This window comes from Abramis brama (genome assembly GCF_963993115.1).
Source record: "Abramis brama genome assembly, chromosome: 19".
Lineage (NCBI taxonomy): Eukaryota > Metazoa > Chordata > Actinopteri > Cypriniformes > Leuciscidae > Abramis > Abramis brama.
In genome coordinates this window covers 21865141-21883579 of record NC_139981.1, presented here as the reverse complement: position 1 = coordinate 21883579, position 18439 = coordinate 21865141, and the positions used below count along the sequence as shown (strand labels likewise).

Here is an 18439-nt window from a genome sequence, read left to right as displayed (position 1 = left end):
ACATAAGCACGTCGAGTTGTTTTTCACGCTGTCCGCTGTTTGGGACAGCTGACAAATTAATTCTTAATTACATTACTTCTTGAGTTCCTGAGTGAGTCATCTAAACTTTGCAAAGTTCACTTTAGTGTAGTGTTCTGTGTCCTATAATCATATTGATAAACCCTAATAAGTTGGCAGAACTCAAAAAGTTAGTTAACAAACTCCAAGATTAAGTTTAATTAAATTAATTAAAATTTTGTTCTACCACAAACATGTTAATTGCAATTGGACTGTTTATTAAGCTAACATAAACAAATCTTTTACAATTAGCTGCTGCTGTAGCTAGCAATAGCAGACTTGCATGTGTTAAAGGTCCCGTATTATGCCCCTTTTCACAAGATGTAAAATAAGTCTCTGATGTCCCCAGAGTGTGTATGTGAAGTTTCAGCTCAAAATACCCAACAGATCATTTTTTACAGCATGTTTAAATTGTCATTTTTTGGGGGCACAGAAAAACGCGCTGTTTTAGTGTGTGCCCTTTAAATGCAAATAAGCTGCTGCTGGACGATCCAGGGGGCGGAGCTTCATGAGCTCGCGCTCAGTCTCTCAGGACAATTTCATCTCACGGAATGATGATAATATCAGAAACTCTCAGTAATGGTGTTCATTTCGAGTCGGACAATAATGCCTACAGAGTCAGAGTACTGTATAGAGATGGAACAGGTATAGTTTAGTAGTTTAATTACGGTTATTATAACGTATTTGTCATCTGCTTGTATGTATCCATTATTTATTAATAGCCTACAAGTCTGCTGTCTGAATGATGATCAAACATATACTGATGAGTTTAATAAAGTTTATTGCACATCACACAAAAGATGAAGCGTCAGTTTTACTTCAGAAAATCACCGTAAGAGCTGAGTAAACACAGTAAGTTATAAGAAGTGCGCAAGTACATAAACGAATTTCGGTAGAGTTGAGGGAGCATTCCTGTGGGCGGAGGTTAGTCAAAAAACTGTTCTAGTGACGTCATTAAAGAAGGAAGAGGGATGTAGTCCAAACGAGCCGTTCGATGTAGGCGACTTCTGTTAAATAAAATATCTCGCTTTGCATTGAACTTTGAGCTTTATAATTTTACAGATATTATTTATGCTCTAACAGCAACATTACACACTAACTAAAGTTTGAAACATGGGATCACGAAGAACGGGACCTTTAATATAACTAGCAAGACTATCACTATACATTTGCATGTGCCAAAATACTTATTTTCTATATTCTTCAGTTTGACGCAAAGCACGCTGGGAACTAGAGCTCTGCTGCACTCATTAATTTTACTAGTTCAGTAAATATAATCAGTTATTCAGTTCACTTAACTTTCTAGCAAGTACAATGAACTTTGGTAACACTTCATTTCAATGGTCCACTTTAGCCATTCTACTAAACGTAAGTAACTGCAACTAGCAGTCAACCGAGTATTTGTTGACTGTCTGCTTAATATCGGCTAACATTATTTTTGATGCTCCCCCAACACCCAGACAGCAACATGTCGGCCCAGATCCGGCCCACGTCTAGTACACGTTGAAGTCACATGTAACACGTGGCCCTGACACTGACTATAAGTAACTTTGCAAGTGCATGTCGACTTATTCTACTCACCTGAACCCTAACCTAGCTGCAGTCTACTAATACTGTAATGAGAGTTACAGTAGTTGCAAATTAATGACGGTTAGTTACTTATAGTTAGTAGAATGGCTATAGTTGACTATCAAATTAAACTATAACACATTTTAAAGGCCCAAAGATTGTCACAGCTGTTTTTAACAGTGCATTCTTCCAATGCCATGATATTTTACCATCTAAATCCCTCAAAACATCATCTAAGTCTCTGAATTTGGAGGCAAACCTGTTAAGTGTGTTCAGCATGATGCTGGTATTTGCACAACAGCCGAAGCGAAAAGGCTGTTTTTTCCCAAGTGGAGCTCACCTGAAACTCAAATACAGAAAAAGGCCATGCTGTCACGTACTGCTGCTACTTATAGACCTGCAGCTCTGAATGACGTCAGGAGCATTTCTGTACTGCCATAACTCACCCGGCAACATTTACTGTTTTAGAAATCTGGTGTGTCATTATGCAATGCACACAATGAGATTGTGTCAGCAAACTCATGTCACGACTCGCACCTTGTCAATCAAAGGGACTGTGATTCAGTCTCGTCCAGCTGGACCTCAACAATATTCTGGGAGATAATTGTGGAGCTCATTGGGATTAGATTTAATACTTTTGCCAGATACGACTAGACTCTCGCTGAAGACAGATGGGACTGTAAAAGCGGTTTTAAAAAGGGATTATTCTCCTCAACTTCAGCTTACCTTCCGATATGGGCCTTGAGCGCCCCAATCTCAAAGGCTGATATCCATTAAAACCACACATGCAATCCCAGATTCATCCTCCACTCTATTAAAGTGATTTTTTTCCAAGCAGAAACAGCATTTGGTGCCACTGTAAACCCAAACAGTAAAATTAACCAAATAAATGAGTTTATTTCACTCAAATATAGGCTACTAAAAGTTATTTCGATAGTCCACTTTAGACATTCTTCTAACTATAGGCTAAGTAACTTTGCAACTACATGTCAACTACCTCTGCTTAGAGTAGGCCTATTAGTAGACTGTTAGCGTTCAGGTTAATAGAATAAGTTGACATAGTTGCAAAGTTACTTATAGTCAGTTGAATGTCTATAAGGCGATCATCAAAATAAAGTGTGAGCAGATATTAAAGGATAATTCCGGTATTTAGCACTTTGAGTCTCTTTTCTGGTTTGTTTGGGATGAACTAGAGTGGTGGACACAGACATTTTGACGATGGGTCCTAACTCACAGAGTGGTTAGTGGTGTTCCTTGATGATTTAAAAAAAACAAATATATCGGCGCAATGTATGATTTCAATCCGTGTTATTTGCTATGTGGAACTATTTTTTCAGATACCTCACAACTGCGTATAAACTTCCGCTCGATATTTCAGTCTGAAGCACAGTAATATCAACGAGCAATGAGTCCTCCAACAGAAATCAATGGGATTTTACAAAATGCCAAATAAAACACGACAGAAACTGTATTTCGCTACGCTACTTGTTTTGGATCATCAACGAACACCACTAACCACTCGGTGAGTTGCAGAGTTTTGAAAAACGAACGTTAAGGGTTGTTTTAAGGACATGTTCGAGCATGCCCGTAGCCAGCCACTCTGAAGCAGTCAAAGGCGATTCTAAACGAGTCAAAAAGTCGAGACAGGACCCATCGTCAAAATTGTGATGTAATTGTGATTGTCAAAACATTTGGTAACTAAATAGAATTTTATGAAGTTTAGTGACAACATGTTACAATGTTTACATTGTACAATGACTGGTAGGATACAGTTTTTATTATTGCTTGACAAAAATTTCAAGATTTCAATTCCATTCTTGTGATTTGATTCCGATTTTGATTCAATATTGACTAATTTGGATACATGTTTATTTTAAATTTTATTTAAAACAATAATCTCACCTAATGCTGTAAACATAGGGCCCAATCTGCTGGTATTATTAAAAGTTAAAAATAAATTAAATTAAATATAATGCAGTTTTTGTTATAATAACAATTATTTAATGACATAAGTAAAAATATAATAAATATGTAATATAGTGCTCAGCAAAATCTCCTCTAGCTATTTTTTCTATTCAGTTAACATGCTATGGTCGTTAAATGGCTTTCCTGAAGTAAATGTAACGTTATGTGACATAATTGTTCTCCTGCTGTTATATTGACCTCTTTCCGTGGTTGAAAAACACTAATTGGTCGATATTATGTATACTTTCGGTAAGTTGTACTGCATCTTTAAATAAAAAAGTAACAGATGATCGGTTCACGTGCACTTGAACTGAGGCGCTCAGCGATCTGTCACGTCACATTTACAAGCGCCAAACGTATTTTTGTCTGAATTTCGTAATAAAATTGACGAAATCTAAGAGCTGAGAATTAGTTTAATATTAAAAGTAGGTAGCTGCTACCTCTTTGCTCTGCAATTTTTCTGTGCGTGAGAAAATGGATGTGTGGCGTGAAAGCGTGTGAAAAGTGTCAACTGCGTGAGTCTCACGCTCAATGCGTGAGAGTTGGCAGCCCTGCCTTAAAGTGCAAGATGTTTTGTAGATTTTCTGGTTTGATTCTCTCGCCATACTGTCAGATTATCAGCTGATAGCGTAATTTAAGGTACACGTACGCCATATGCGGTGCGCCGTTACCCAGAAGCGACTACACTTCCTGTTATTTTTAGTTCCGCTGTGCTATTTATATAGCCATTGCCAAACACAACACATCTCCCTCTTTCCACTAATGGCTGTTAAAAATCCCCTGTTGTTATTTGCCTTTAGGTCTGACAAGTCATTATCCAGCATTTTTCTGCTGCTGTTGAAGAAAGGACTTTGAGAATTTGTCCACTGGGATTGGTGTGTCCAGAAAAAGGCGTCAGCAGAGACACGTATAGCATGACACAGGAGTAAGTCGACAAGTTCTCTGAAGCAGTACGAACATATTTCCTCTTTTATTTACATTCCTTTTTCAAATGTTAACATTTTTCGCTATAACTCTCTCATCAAGTTGGCATTTTCTCTTTTCTCATTAAAATAAACTTGGCACAAGTAAAACATATGTAGACAAAAGTTTTATTTACACCATACAACATTTTTGATTTTTAAATATTTTATACAGGGCTGCAGATGAGAGAGCTTTACTGAGCTTCCAGGCAGATTCTGCAGTATTAAAGATTTGAAATATATTATTCATAAAAAAGTGAGTATTACCTTTATTGCATTTAAAGCAATGAAGAATGTAGCTTGACAAACATTCATTTTTAAATGACAGAAAAAAATCCTCTTTGCCTCTGAATAGTTGTCTTTTCATATTATAAAGTAAAAAGTGTAGTCATGGCCAAACGGACTTGTTATAAACTTTTTAAAAACCTGCTCAAGTATATACATTGTGTTCCTGGGCTCGTCTCCCGCCGAACAAAAAACCGAACCCAGCCGCCGCTCGTGGGTGGACGTCACGTCGTGTCGTTTTTCTCTTTGAGGTCTCGTCTGGAAAGATAGCGCTTTCGGAACCGAATGTTTTCCAAGTGGTACTTTTGAAACACATGATGTTTTGATATTGTACATGTCTGCCCCCCACTAAATACACGAGTGAGAATACAAAAAAAAAAAAAAAAAGATAACACAGATGTTTTTTGTCTTTTTCTAACATCTTTTTATCCGTCCTTCTTCCTTGTTTTTTTTTGTTTTTGTTTTTTTAAATCTTATTGGCACATATTGTCCCTGCTATACTCCTAGAATCCAGATATGTCTTTCCAAGGCTGCATGAAAAGTCTTCTGCGTTTTTTGATCAGTGCAAAATATGTCCACCTTCATCCGCGTGCGTCCCTGCTAACGCTTCATTATTCCTCAGACTTCTGTCTGAAAGTCTCCCTCCTGGACGTCCAAAGGGAGGCTGACACACTTTTCCCACTCAGCGGTAGTCATCTCCAGAGAGTTCTTTGTGTCTGATTCTAGTACATTCATTGTGGCGTAGTTCTGATATTCACTTGCCGGGTTGAAGCTCTCCCAGGGGTTCTTGTTTTGCATTGCCTTGTCCTACGGAAAAGGACGAGAAGGCGCCGTGTTAGAAATAATCTCAATATGGTTACTTGTAGAGATGCCGTCAAACATAGAAAGTTGCTCATGGACATGAATCATCAAGCTTTAATTCATGTTTTCTTACATCAGCCCTAAAAAATATTTGGACACTTGAAATATATGAAAGTCATTGCATTAGATATAACTTATCAATACAAGTGGCCAACAAACGATGCTGTGCTGGAGTGGTCTTTCTTGTAAAGAAATGTCATGTCACTTGGTTTGATATTTTGCTAATTCATGCAATGACATTCATACATTTGTGTCCCAAAAACATTTTTGGGGCCGCTGCACATACACATCCAGAGCTCAGTAATCAAAAGTGTTTGACCTGACAGCATGTTTGGAGTGTTTCCAGATTCAGGAACATCTCAGACTTTTCAAGTGAATAAAAAACACAGGATCATTTTTTCTTTCAGTGGTTGGTTACTAAGCAACAGGCAGTGAGTGGCAAAGTCCTGCAGAGCTGATTGAACATGGGTAAAAGAGTAACGTGACCAAATGGACACGTCGCCAGAAGCTACGACTACACCGGTCGGTTATAAACACGCATTGCTAACACGGTACAATAAGGTTCACTTTGTTAACATTAGCTAATGCATTAGGGCTCTTAAGAATGAAACATTTTTGCAGCATTTATTAATCTAGGACTAGGTTAACTTATAAATCAAATTGCTCATTGGCAATTCATGTTCTTTCATAATACATTGATGCTAATTTATACAACTTGAAATGTATGTATACATTAGCATTAGCCTAGATTAATAAATGCAGTCGAGGAGAATTTCACAGTTAGTTCATGAAGCCTAATGCCTTAGTTAATGTTAAAGTTTAGAGCCTCATTGTAAAGTGTTACTCGTGCATTTTGAATCACGATCGTGTCTGGACGCTTGCATCTAATCGCACTTAGCTGCGCAATATGGAAATGCCACTTACAAACTACAATAGAGATTGCATTAAACAGAAATTTCACATCATTGATGGATAATTCAAAATGCTTTCCGTCATATTAACGGTTTAAAAAGCATTTGGTCTATTCCCTGCTTTAGAAATATTCTCACGGTAAAGAACGCGTGCTTTACTAGTGAATGAAAGAGGAGAAAAAGTTTTAAAGCGCCTTTGTGAGTCTACATTGGATTAACAGTCTAAAATGAAATAAATTATGGGATATTTGTTCTTTAAAGCAGGTGACCATATCGCAAAACCTCATTAAAGGGTTGGTTCACCCAAAAATGAAAATTAGCCCATGATTTACTCGCCCTCAAGCCATTCTAGGTGTATATGACATCACAAAAAATAGCAGTGAATGGAGGATGACATTTTGAAGCACAATAAAAGTGCATCCATCCATCATAAATGTACTCCACACGGCTCCGGGGGTTAATAAAGGCCTTCTGAAGCAAAGCAATGCATTTGTGTAAGAAAAATATCCATATTTAAAACGGTACACTAAAATAACTAGCTTTCGACAAATGGCTTACGGCGAAAGAGTAACTCTTGACCTGACGAATGACGCATTGATGAACGCGGAAGCGCAGAGGATAGAGAAAAACAAAACACCAGTCACGAATTAGAAGTCTAAAACGAGAATTTTTAAAGAGAAATGTCGGAGGAGCTTGAGTTTGTTTGAACCGCGAGAGGCGTCAAAGCTAACGCTACTCCTACATTGTGTCAGGGGTTCCTCTTTTGGCTTGCTTAGGCCGTCTGCCGGAAGCTAGTTATTTTATTTTAAGTTATAAATATGGATATTTTTCTTACACAAACGCATTGCTTGGCTTGCTTCTCTTTAGAAGGCCTTTATTACCCCCTGAGCCGTGTGGGGTACATTTATGATGGATGGATGCACGTTTATGGGCTTACAAATTTCGTCCTCCATTCACTGCCATAATAAAGCTTGGAAGAGCCAGGACATTTTTTTAATACAACTCTGATTGTATTCGTCTGAAAGAAGAATGTCATATACACCTAGGATGGCTTGAGGGTGAGTAAATCATGGGGTCATTTTCATTTTTGGGTGAACTATCCCTTTAACATTTGCACCTGCATTAAATAATTTCAGAATGTGGTGTCAGTGATTCGTTCAAAATGTGTCTTGTGGCTTTTATCGAGGCGAAGAACGTTTGGATTGTGATCTGATCACAGAAAATGCATGCGAATTAAATAAAAGAAACATGTCTAAAAATCTCCATTTATAATCAAAGCTAATCTTTCAGTGCCAGTAAGCTGGAGATTGTAACCCAAAATGACACTGAACGCTAGTCTCCCACATGGTGCTGGGTGGTGGAATGCAGTTGTGTTGCAATTGGCCTGCTCGAATCTAATAATCCCACCGGCCTTACAATTACAGATCATTTGTGCAGCATACTGCGGAAAGCACAGAGAACCTCTCCAATATCTGAAGCAAATCAAGGGTTTTTTGTCCCGTGCATTCGCCAAGCAATGATTAGCAAATAGAAAAAGAAATAATAAGCATGTTAGCAGCTTATGGCCTTGTGTTTGAATGAGTGCATGAGCATGGATCACAATGACGGCTCAGTCGCTCTTCCTCTCTCTCATCCTTTAATACCTCCTCTTCCACCCCCCGGGGCAGGCGGCGTGCTATTTTTCCACATGAATACATTGGGTGGATAACTATTAATTCCTTCAGTCACTCACTTCCTGTGCACAAGACTGGGGCGCCACGAGAAGACACAGCTAAACACAGACAACGCGGCACCCCCCAGTACTTGGTAATGAGACACTCTGAACCCCGTTTCCTGTTACTCACCATGCCGCCCATATTTGGTATGTCTCGAAATCGGTCCAGGGTTTGAAATTTCTGATTGAGTTCCTGGAACAGCTCCATATGCCTTTTCCTGGTGTGCATGACTTTCTGCAATGGCAAGGGTAGGAGGGGGGAGGGGAAGGGGTAGGGAGTGGGATTTGGAGTTCAGTCAAGCTGAGAACCAGAACTTTGCAACAGGAAAAAACCTGGCTACTTTCAAAATTTTTATCACCGTATAAAAACGCCGTGCTCACCCTGCAAATTTGTCTGAATGCTATGACAAGGTTATGACAAACGGCACTGGCATATATGAAGGGTCAGTGGTAGCACTTGACATTCAATTTCAGTTTTCGGTAAAGGGCTGAAACGCTCTGGGGGATACTGCAAGTGACCTTAAAAATGTGAAAATATACAGGCTATTTTTTGATTTTCAGCTTGAAGTCAAGGGATGTAAAAGGATAAAATGGGAATATGTGGTGGCTGACAGCATTGCTTTTACGCTAAACCACACAACGCTTCATAAATCGCAGTTGTGTCAGGACATGCTACTCCAATAAGCTTAAGTGCTACACAAAGTAGTTGTAAATTAAAGGGGTGAAACACAAACGCAACAAATGGCCCTTCGCTTGGTGCAACAAAGGCCTTACGCATGCACTTCGCCAAGCAGAGGTTTCACTCACCTCGAAGTCTAGATCCTGGTACCTCGACTTTCTTCTCTGTAAAACCAAGACAGAAAAGACAAAAAATAATGTTATGAAACCTAGAGAAATAATTCTGCTGAAATCTGACATTTGGTCCCGTTTCTAAGTCGCATACGAGCAAGTATGTTTCTTGCACATCAGAGCTAGACTTGTAATCCTTGAAGCTTTTGGCAGGAAATGGTTTCAGCTGTGGATCTGGCTCAAAAGTGTTTTCCCTTCAAGGCAGCTGGTCGATACAAGCTTTTCAATGATTCAGTAATGATGAGAGGTTGAAATGTCTTACAGTGCCTCTGAAGTGACCTTTAAGGCCAGACAAACTCTACATAAGTACGCAAACGCTTGACCCGTTGTACATTCTTAACACAAAAGAAGATATTGTGAAGAAAGTTGTGATCTGAACAAGATTGAACCGCTTTGGCTTTCATTATCTGGACAAAGAAAAACAGATATATCGGTAACACTGTACAATAAGGTTCATTAGTTAACTACATTAGTTAGCATGAACTATAATACATGCTGTATAAGTGCAGTTCATTATATCTTTGTAAATGTTAATTTCAACATTTACTACTTTATTAAAAGTCAATGCACTGTGAACTAACATGAACAAAAAATGAACAGCTTTATTTTTATTAACTAACATTAACAAAGATTAACAAATGTATTGCTCATGGTTAGTTCATGTTAGTTAACACATTAGCTAATGAACCTTATTGTAAAGTGTTACCAATATATCTTCTTTTGCGATCTGCATAAGAAAGTAAGGCTTATAGGTCTGGAGTAAATAATCACAATTTGGGGTGAACTCTCCCTTTCAAATTGCATTAGATTAAAATTTGCTCTTTTTTAATCATTTTAATTTTGAATCAAAATGTCAGAACGACGTGATGAATGCTTGACTTTTCCAATCATTTAGTCTGCATAAACTGGATGGAGGCAGATTGATTGTAAGGAAGGGGTCAATCAACAACCACTGGACAGAATCAAAATATGGAAGAAAAGATGTCGCTACTTCCTGTTCTTCACAAATTTAACTAACTTCAATATTTATAATAATGAATTGCCTTTGCCTTAATTTGGGGGATTAAAACAATTTTCTGTGAAGTTCCTTTAAAAAAACATGGATTGTGAAAAGCGCAATAATCATGACTTGATGGTCTTGATGGACTGTTTAGGACATGCTAAACCCTGGCCGCTATAAGACACTTGTGGCAACAGTAAAAATGCGCTGCACTAGCACTGCATTATGAATTGCACTGTTTGGTACACTTGTACAGCTAGAAGCCTCTGCATTGATGTACTTGTGTAAAGTACGCGTCTGCCTAACTGACTGGATTCGAAGTCGCACCTCTAAAGAGCTCATTGATATAGTTGAACCGGTTTCGCTTCGTGACAGCCCTCCGCTCTCCTCCATTTCTGCCAGGAAGTTCTTCACAGCCGTGCGTGGCTCGAAGGGAAGATTCTGCATGTGTTCGGCCTGGACTGGATACTGCTGTTCCATTCCCATGTGCTCCATCCCCGAGTGGCCGAGGTTAAACTCTGCGCCCATCTTGTAATGCATCAGCCTGTCGTGCGACAGAGAGTCCATAGTCATGCTCATCTTGCTGTCCTCCTTCAGCAGGGTGGGGACGCTGCTGGACCCGGATGCCGAACTGCGAGGCATGACGATGTAGTCAGTCTCCATCTGTCCCGGCTGGGGGTGTCCAGTCAGGTCGTGGACACTCAGTTCCTGCTCGCTCTGCCTGGTGGCGTCGTCCGTACACAGGTATACGGCCCGCCTCATGTCTGCTGTGCTGTCCATACACTGCTCTCCCAGATCGCCCATGCCCATGGACATGTGAAGTCCAGAGGGCTGCTGGATGAGGACTTTAGACATGATGTTGCCAGGCAATGTGGAGTAATTGAGCCCCTCGGGACCTTTCTCATCCTCCTCATCATTGAGAGAGATGCGGGAGAGGGTGCCGGTGATGGTGGCCGCTCGACAGGAGCCCATGTCTTTGTGGAGGGCTGCGGGTAGAAGAAATATCATTAGTAAAAATGTGTGATGCAAAAAAGCATACACTGTTTATAAAAAACTGATTTAAAAGTTGATAAGCACAGATAACCAAGCAACTTAACCAATCAGAACATTTCATAATAGATTGGGCACAGCATGGCCCTAGTGAGGGTAATGTTGACACAAGTGACTAACTTGTAAAGCTACAATTCTAGCTGTGAAAAAAAAAAAAAGACAGACTCAAGCGGATTCAAAAGAGTTAAACTATTTTGACTGTCCACTTTAGACATTAAAGTAACTTTACATGTCAGCTAACTCTCATTAGAGTATTAGAAGACTGTTAGGTTAGGATTAGTAGAATAAGTTGATGTACTTGCAAAGTTACTTCTAGTCAATAGAATGTCTGTTGGGGAGCATCATAATAAAATGTGTAGATTTTAAGCAAACATGCTACTAATACTCGAATAACTGCTAGTTGACACGTTGTTGCAAAGTTACTTAGTAGAATGTCTAAAGTGGAACATCGAAATAAAGTGTTACCAGAATAACTGTTCATTCTGGTTGAATCATATGTCATGATGTGGGCCAAAACGTTTAATCGGCGTGAACCAATTTAATTAATACAGAAAGTGTGTTCTTGTAAAAGAGACCAAAATTATGCCTGTAATACAAATGAGTTTTGATCTACAACAATTGTAGCTTGGGTATTTCACTTTGGTTTTATTAAAAAAAGCAGGATTGACTATCAAGACTTTTGGGGTTTGACCAGCTGCTGTTTGAACAACTTCACCACCAAGATTTGCTGGTGAACAGCATGGTTGTGCCTAGGGCAGTGCGATATCACAATTTTTGATCGTGGATGATTAAAATGTCTCCACGATCCTCTTTTGAAGAAATATCGAAGTATCGTGCTACAATCCATTGTATTCGCAGTTCTGGCGCCTCTGTCTGGACATACTCAACAACGTGACGTACATTCACATTACATGTTAACGCAGAGGTAGAGATATACTCACGGGACACTGTAATTCACAAAAGTACACTATATGCATGTGTTTTAAAGCCTTGCCGGTTAAACATTTGATTCGTCTGCTGATGCGCTGTTCTAACGTGCACTTTTCTGAGCGCATACACCCAAAGCGCACAGGCACTAAAAGCCTGTCAAACAGCGCCTGGTAACTGGACTAAGTTATCTTTCAAGTCTTATTGTGCTAATACTGTCAAATACACACAAGGTTTACATAAACACAGTTGGTTATGTCTAAAGTGAAAGCAAACTTTTGAGAGAAAGTCAGGTGCATGTCATATGCGTGTTTACTGGATGTGTGCCGGTCTTAAAGGGACAGTAGCCTAATAGTTAACATGCTGCCGCTTGTCCTTAAATAGTTCACCCAAAAATGTAACTTCTGTCATTATTTACTCACTAATAAAGTTGTTCCAAACCTGTATTCATTTATCTCTTGTGCTGAACACAAAAGAAGATATTATAATGCTGCTATCTAAACAGTTGCTGGTCCCCATTGACTTACATAGTAGGAAAAAATATACTATGGTAATACACTATAGTCAACTAGGGACCAGCAACTGTTTGGTTAGCCGCATTCTTCAAAATTGAGCGTCAGCGTCAGTTCTGGCAGGCCAGGTAGTCAAGACGCTGCTAATGCTGTTTGCTAACAACACTGTCCCGTCAGCTGATCTGCTCCAGCTGAGCTGCATTAGCTCGTTAACTCCCCTCGCTGCTCAATGGCCAAGCTCAAACAAGGCGCCCTATTTAAAGCACATTCAGTTTGCTCATACATGCTTACTGCTCGCTTCTGCTGCCCGCCACCTCCCCAGCTCCTCCTTATGCATAACGTGGCATTTGCTGTTATGTCATGTTGCCTGCTCTGTTCACAGGGGGATATTTTAGCTCTCACAGTCCTAAACTGTGTGAGCGTTCCCTAATGCTGCTGCTGCTGCTGCTGCTGTCCTCTGACTCTCTGCTATTTCATGGTGCTCATGAAAGGTCAGAGGACTCCCTGAACAGAGCCATACCGCCAAATTTCAATTCAGGAACATCAACTTGTTTGCAATCTATTCAATAAAAATTCTTTATTTTTATTGTCTGTGTTCTTGACTTAATGGACCTGACAGAAATAACTTATTTTCAACAGAAGAAAGAAATTTATTCAGGTTTAAAACAACTTGAGAAAGTAAATGATGACAATTTTAATTTTTGGGGGGAACTAGGCTATGGTAATAAATCACTCACTGCTCTTGACTGAGAACTTTAATAGTAGCGTTAATAAGAATCAATGTATAATTTATACAGTAAAGTCTATTTTATTTTTATATTTGTTCATTTAATTTCTTTCTTGAATGTTAAATACAGCTACTGTACCTGAAAACAAAGCACTGTTTATTTTATTTGTATATTATGTTGTGTATGTATAGCTTTGTCATTATTTTATTCATTAAAAAATAAGAACAAAAATATTTTTTCTCTTGCACCTCTGCCTAATCTAACACTTTGGCCTAAATGTCTGCCTTGCCTTTTCTTTTTTTTACCTTGTAAGACTTTGTTTTTAAAATGGAGACATTAGTTTGGCTGCAGTGCTCAGTCACTTGCAAAATAGTAAAACCAACATGAAAAAGAATCGTGGTAAAATCATGAATCGTGACTTTTCTAGAAAAAAAATCGTGATATATTTTTCCATATTGCCCACCCCTAGTTGTGCCAGTCCATCAGCACTAACCATCTAAGCTGATCTTTTCAACAAGGACTATCCATTCACCTCCTTTACAACACCTGTTGTTAAAGAAATGTGTCCATTTTTAGACTGGATTGATTCTGTTCACCTGAAAGAGCCACACACATCTCCAGATGCAATGTCAGAAGAAGCATGAGCACTGAGAACAGCCTGTCCTGTGCAGCACAGCTCTATCTCCACAAATCCATAAGGGAATTACTGCCACTGTTCATAACAGAACAACAAGGAGACCAGAGGACAACAACGCCTGCTTAAAAATCCTCCAGCTCTGATGGGAGTCCACACTAATGCATCACACAACATGGCGCCTGAGAAGCATAGCAGAATACTGATAGAAGAACACAGGAAGGGCTTCAGGCTCAGGACAAGGACTCTCAGGGTGAATCTCATCAAATCAGTCAACATGTCCTGGTCATATAATATAAAAAAGAAACTTGGTCTTATTTTATGACCATTACATTTAGCATTATTTGCATGGCAATAAAGAAAAGTTAAAAGAAATCTCGTTTTTAAAATGCAAAAAAAAAAAAAAAAAAATCCAGAATGAAAAACATTTATAATTTAAATTAACATGTAAATGCTTTGTACTGTATTTTTTACTGTATAAAACTTGCAATATAACTTATAAAAATAATGCAATATGATCATGAGAATATTTCTCACTAATAGGTGTTTTATTTAAAATAGTAATAGTCCTAAAATAAATAACTGAAGAGTTCAGATGCAAAAGCCTCTAAGTGCCATCTGAAATTTTCTTCTAGAATTATAATTTATCAAGTTTGTATATTTAAGTTCAATAATTGCAAATTACCTATTGTCATTTAAGTGAAATTACTTTACTTAAATATACAAGCTTTATAAAAATGATCATTCTAGAAGAAAATTTCAGATGGCACTTAGAGGCTTTTGCATCTGAACTCTTCAATGAATTAATTATATTTTATTTATTTTTATTTAGAGGTAAAATATGACTTGATTTTTATGAGACTCGCCCTTCTTGTTTTTGATAGTCAAAGTAAAACCTTGGATTAAAGTTTTATTATGCTGTCCTAATGAAGGACACACCATGTCACACAATATCACCTCTGAGCTGATCTTAATCCAGTTTTAATAAACAACACTAGAGTCAGAGCGCTGTTATATTACACTTAATTTCAAAGCGAAAACAAAAGGCTTAGCAAATTGTGTTACTTGCTACATTTCAGGGCTACAGCGTAGGCTAATTATCTGATTTACTGTGCCCTTGTTACTCAACTGTGTTTTATTATTGTTTTTAAATAGCATTTGCCATAAGTGAAGATTCACACACACACACACACACACACACACACACACACACACACACACACAAATTCAAACAACTGTCATGACATGCAGTTCAAGTAATTCAGTGGCTCATATCCATGTCAGAATGAGCTCTGGCTGTGATAAGTGAGGAACTTTTATCAGTTGCTTGGTTTCTATTTCTGTGGCGTCACACTGTGTAGCTCCGCCCATAGTGAAATCTAATTGGTCTTAATCCCACACACAACTGTCTAATTGACTGTGCTTGTGTTGTATCGCGCAACATTTACGCCTTCGGTGTAGACGGACAAATGTGGAAATGTGATGAGAGCTACATAAAACTGAAAAATGGCTCTAATGAAGACGTCACACTGTTTTAAACTTTGTAGGCTGGATGTCAGAAGAATAGCATTTTTTTTTTTTTTTTTAACAACATTTTTCAGTATTACAATAAAATAATTCTGTCTAGACCTTGGAACAAAAATCTTGTTTTGAATGAATTTCAAGGGACTAAAAAGCTTCATTATTCTTCACCAATAGTTTACTTCGGGGAGACAATTAAACAGTACACTCATGGATTCATGTTTATTCCACACGGCAGCTAGATAAAGAGGAACTAAAGATAAAAGAGAATTACATATGTGGAATAAAATAACTATGATTCATTCTGATTTTGATGTGTACAACTTCAACATATGGACATATTTAAATTTTTTTTTAATTGATTTTTTTTACTGAATTACTTTAGACATACAAGTGTTTTACGAAACTTTAAAGACTGAAATTGTCAGCACATTTGTGAGCTTAATAATTTAAACACCATTAAATAAAGGTTTCACCAATCATTATTACATATTCGGGTCTTTAGCGACCCGGATATCTAACACGGATGTATCTCTAACAGTTGTGATAATATAAAACTCTCCTGATATTAGAGTAACAATTACAGAAGAATAAAATAAAGCATATTTTGTTACCTTTTGGAGCTTGGAAGGGTTCAGTTTGAGCAGATGTTTTATACCATCATACTGTCCTCATCAGAGCTCATTTCCCAGTACATTCAGCATCTGGCTCATATTCGCCATCTCAAACATATTCTCAAAACTATAATTTTCAACATCTTCAAAATCAATATTTAGATCACAAACAGCTTCTCCACCAGATCCACCATAAGTGACAGTGACACTAATATTTGATTGTGTTCAGTTCTTGCTCTGCAGTAAATCACTTGAGACATTTCAAGTTTTGCTGATGATATTTCCTATTCTTTTGTTTTCTGCCTGCGGGAACTATGAGTGAAACGTCACTTCATCATTGTGTATTAGACATTGCCGCCATGTGGAATGAAGGTGAATTGCACTTATTCAGTCATCAAAGATTAAATTACAGTTGTGCAGAAAAAATATACTTACACTGTTACACACCTCGGGTAGTTAGGGACTATATGATTTTTTTTTTTTTTTTTTTTTTTTTTTACAAAAAATGAATAGGAAAACAGGCATTTTTCTAAAATTGTATAATTTTTTTCTTGTTACATTATTTATAACGAATTGATTGAGGAATACTGAGAATGTTGATGTCTAGAAATTAATGAGGAGGGTAATGAATGACGTCCCGGGTCCCAAGGTATGCGTTTAAGGGTTAATGCAATAAAAGTAGTATGAATTTAATATTCTGTGAAACTAAAAAGAGGGAATAAAAAAATAAATAATGATGTCCAAACAATGATGTATGTATCAGTATATATCAAAAAACTACACTTTATCTATGAAAACGATCACATTGGATGATTATCCCGGTTCCACAGGGACTTCTCTGTGATTCTGATGTGCAACCCAACCCGCATGTTTATTCTCTTGGGCCTTTTTTTGGCCCAGGAGAGTAGAAGTAATTAGGAAACGCATTAATAGTGCACCATCTGTTTCTTACCTGATCGACATGCGATGTCCACGTCTTTCTCAAAATCCGTCTGTGGAAAAAAGAGAAGCAGAAAAAGCCATTGTAAAATTAGACATGCAAGAGGAGTTCGATTTAGACAGTACTAAAACATACAAGCTAAAGCTTTATTTTAAATGGGACAGTTGCAGACATAAAAGCATTTTAATCAACTATGTAAAATTAGAATAAGTCCAACATATATATGCTATCATGGGATTATTCTAAAATGGTACGATTTTACTGGCTTGTGTCTGCAGTCAGACCACGTCCCACAGCCTCACAGAGAAAACTGTCGTCTGTCGAAACCATTTATAAATAGAGTCAGATTATTCAGGTATCACAATAGAGGAGCCATCGACAGTGCCGAATCAAAGACAGTCTGCACATTGGATGCCTCATTATAGAGGAATGCTTCTAGTAAAGAAACTTTAAATCAGAACATAAATGAGAACTGTGATCATTATGTGCCAGTGGTTCGGCGCGGGTCACACATCTCCGGAACCATTTTAACAGCAATTACTCCCTCAAGCAAGTGAAGGATGAGAAGGACCGGTGTGAAATATGACAAATGGGTCCCATTGGAGAAAGGGAAAGGCCAGAGGAAAGCCAAAGGACATGGGTACAAGATTTGATGTTCTTAATTAACCAAAGACAATTCTCGATATCCTGTCATAACCGTTTAAGCAATAACACTGTATAACAAAGACTCTTATTACATCAAGAGGACACAGCACATACATGTAATAGCATCATGCCAGATGCAAATGTAGTGTAAGAATGAGTCTGGTTTCTTACCATGATCTGTGCATGCCCGTTGGGGAAGGTACCGGTCGCATCAGCATTCATGGGGTCTTGACAGTTTCTTAAACGACATCTGAAGGCATCTTGGACCTGTGAACCGACATTTTATTCACATTGTTGAACCTCAGCAAGAACACATGTTATCATAATGTACAAAACATTTCAGAAAGGCACATTGCTTCAGGATTTGGTCAGAAATATTTTTTAAATGTTTTTGAAAGAAGTCTCTTATGCTCTCCGAGGCAGCTTTTATTTGATCAGAAATACAGTAATATTGTGAAATACTATTACAATTTCAAATAACTGTTTTTTTTTATGTTGTTACTGTATATATTTTAAAATGAGATTTATTGATTTTAACATGCAGATTTGATGCTTAAGAACGATTTCATATCATTATAAATGTGCTGTTTAAGATTTGTATTTATTGACACCACATTTATTTAAAATAGAAATCATTTGTAGCATAATAAATGTCTTTACTGTCACTTTTGATCAATTTAAGACACGAGACACGG

At 37.9% G+C, this 18439-nt stretch overlaps 1 protein-coding gene across 4 annotated transcripts in view; it reads right to left on the bottom strand.

The window, feature by feature from the left end:
• Positions 1 to 4545: 4545 nt before the first annotated feature.
• Positions 4546 to 18439, bottom strand: part of adgrb3 (adhesion G protein-coupled receptor B3) — a 182327-nt gene continuing 168433 nt past the window's right edge. For 3 of the 4 annotated variants that reach the window (XM_084092600.1, XM_084092602.1, XM_084092603.1), the window contains 6 exons: positions 17916 to 18011; positions 17112 to 17151; positions 10501 to 11159; positions 9132 to 9167; positions 8455 to 8559; positions 4546 to 5645 (listed from right to left, as the gene is read on the bottom strand). In XM_084092600.1, coding sequence (XP_083948726.1) covers positions 5457 to 5645; positions 8455 to 8559; positions 9132 to 9167; positions 10501 to 11159; positions 17112 to 17151; positions 17916 to 18011 — 1125 coding nt within the window. In that variant the 3' untranslated portion in view covers positions 4546 to 5456. The remainder of the gene's footprint in view (positions 5646 to 8454; positions 8560 to 9131; positions 9168 to 10500; positions 11160 to 17111; positions 17152 to 17915; positions 18012 to 18439) is intronic. The other variant, XM_084092601.1, reaches the window with a different exon arrangement.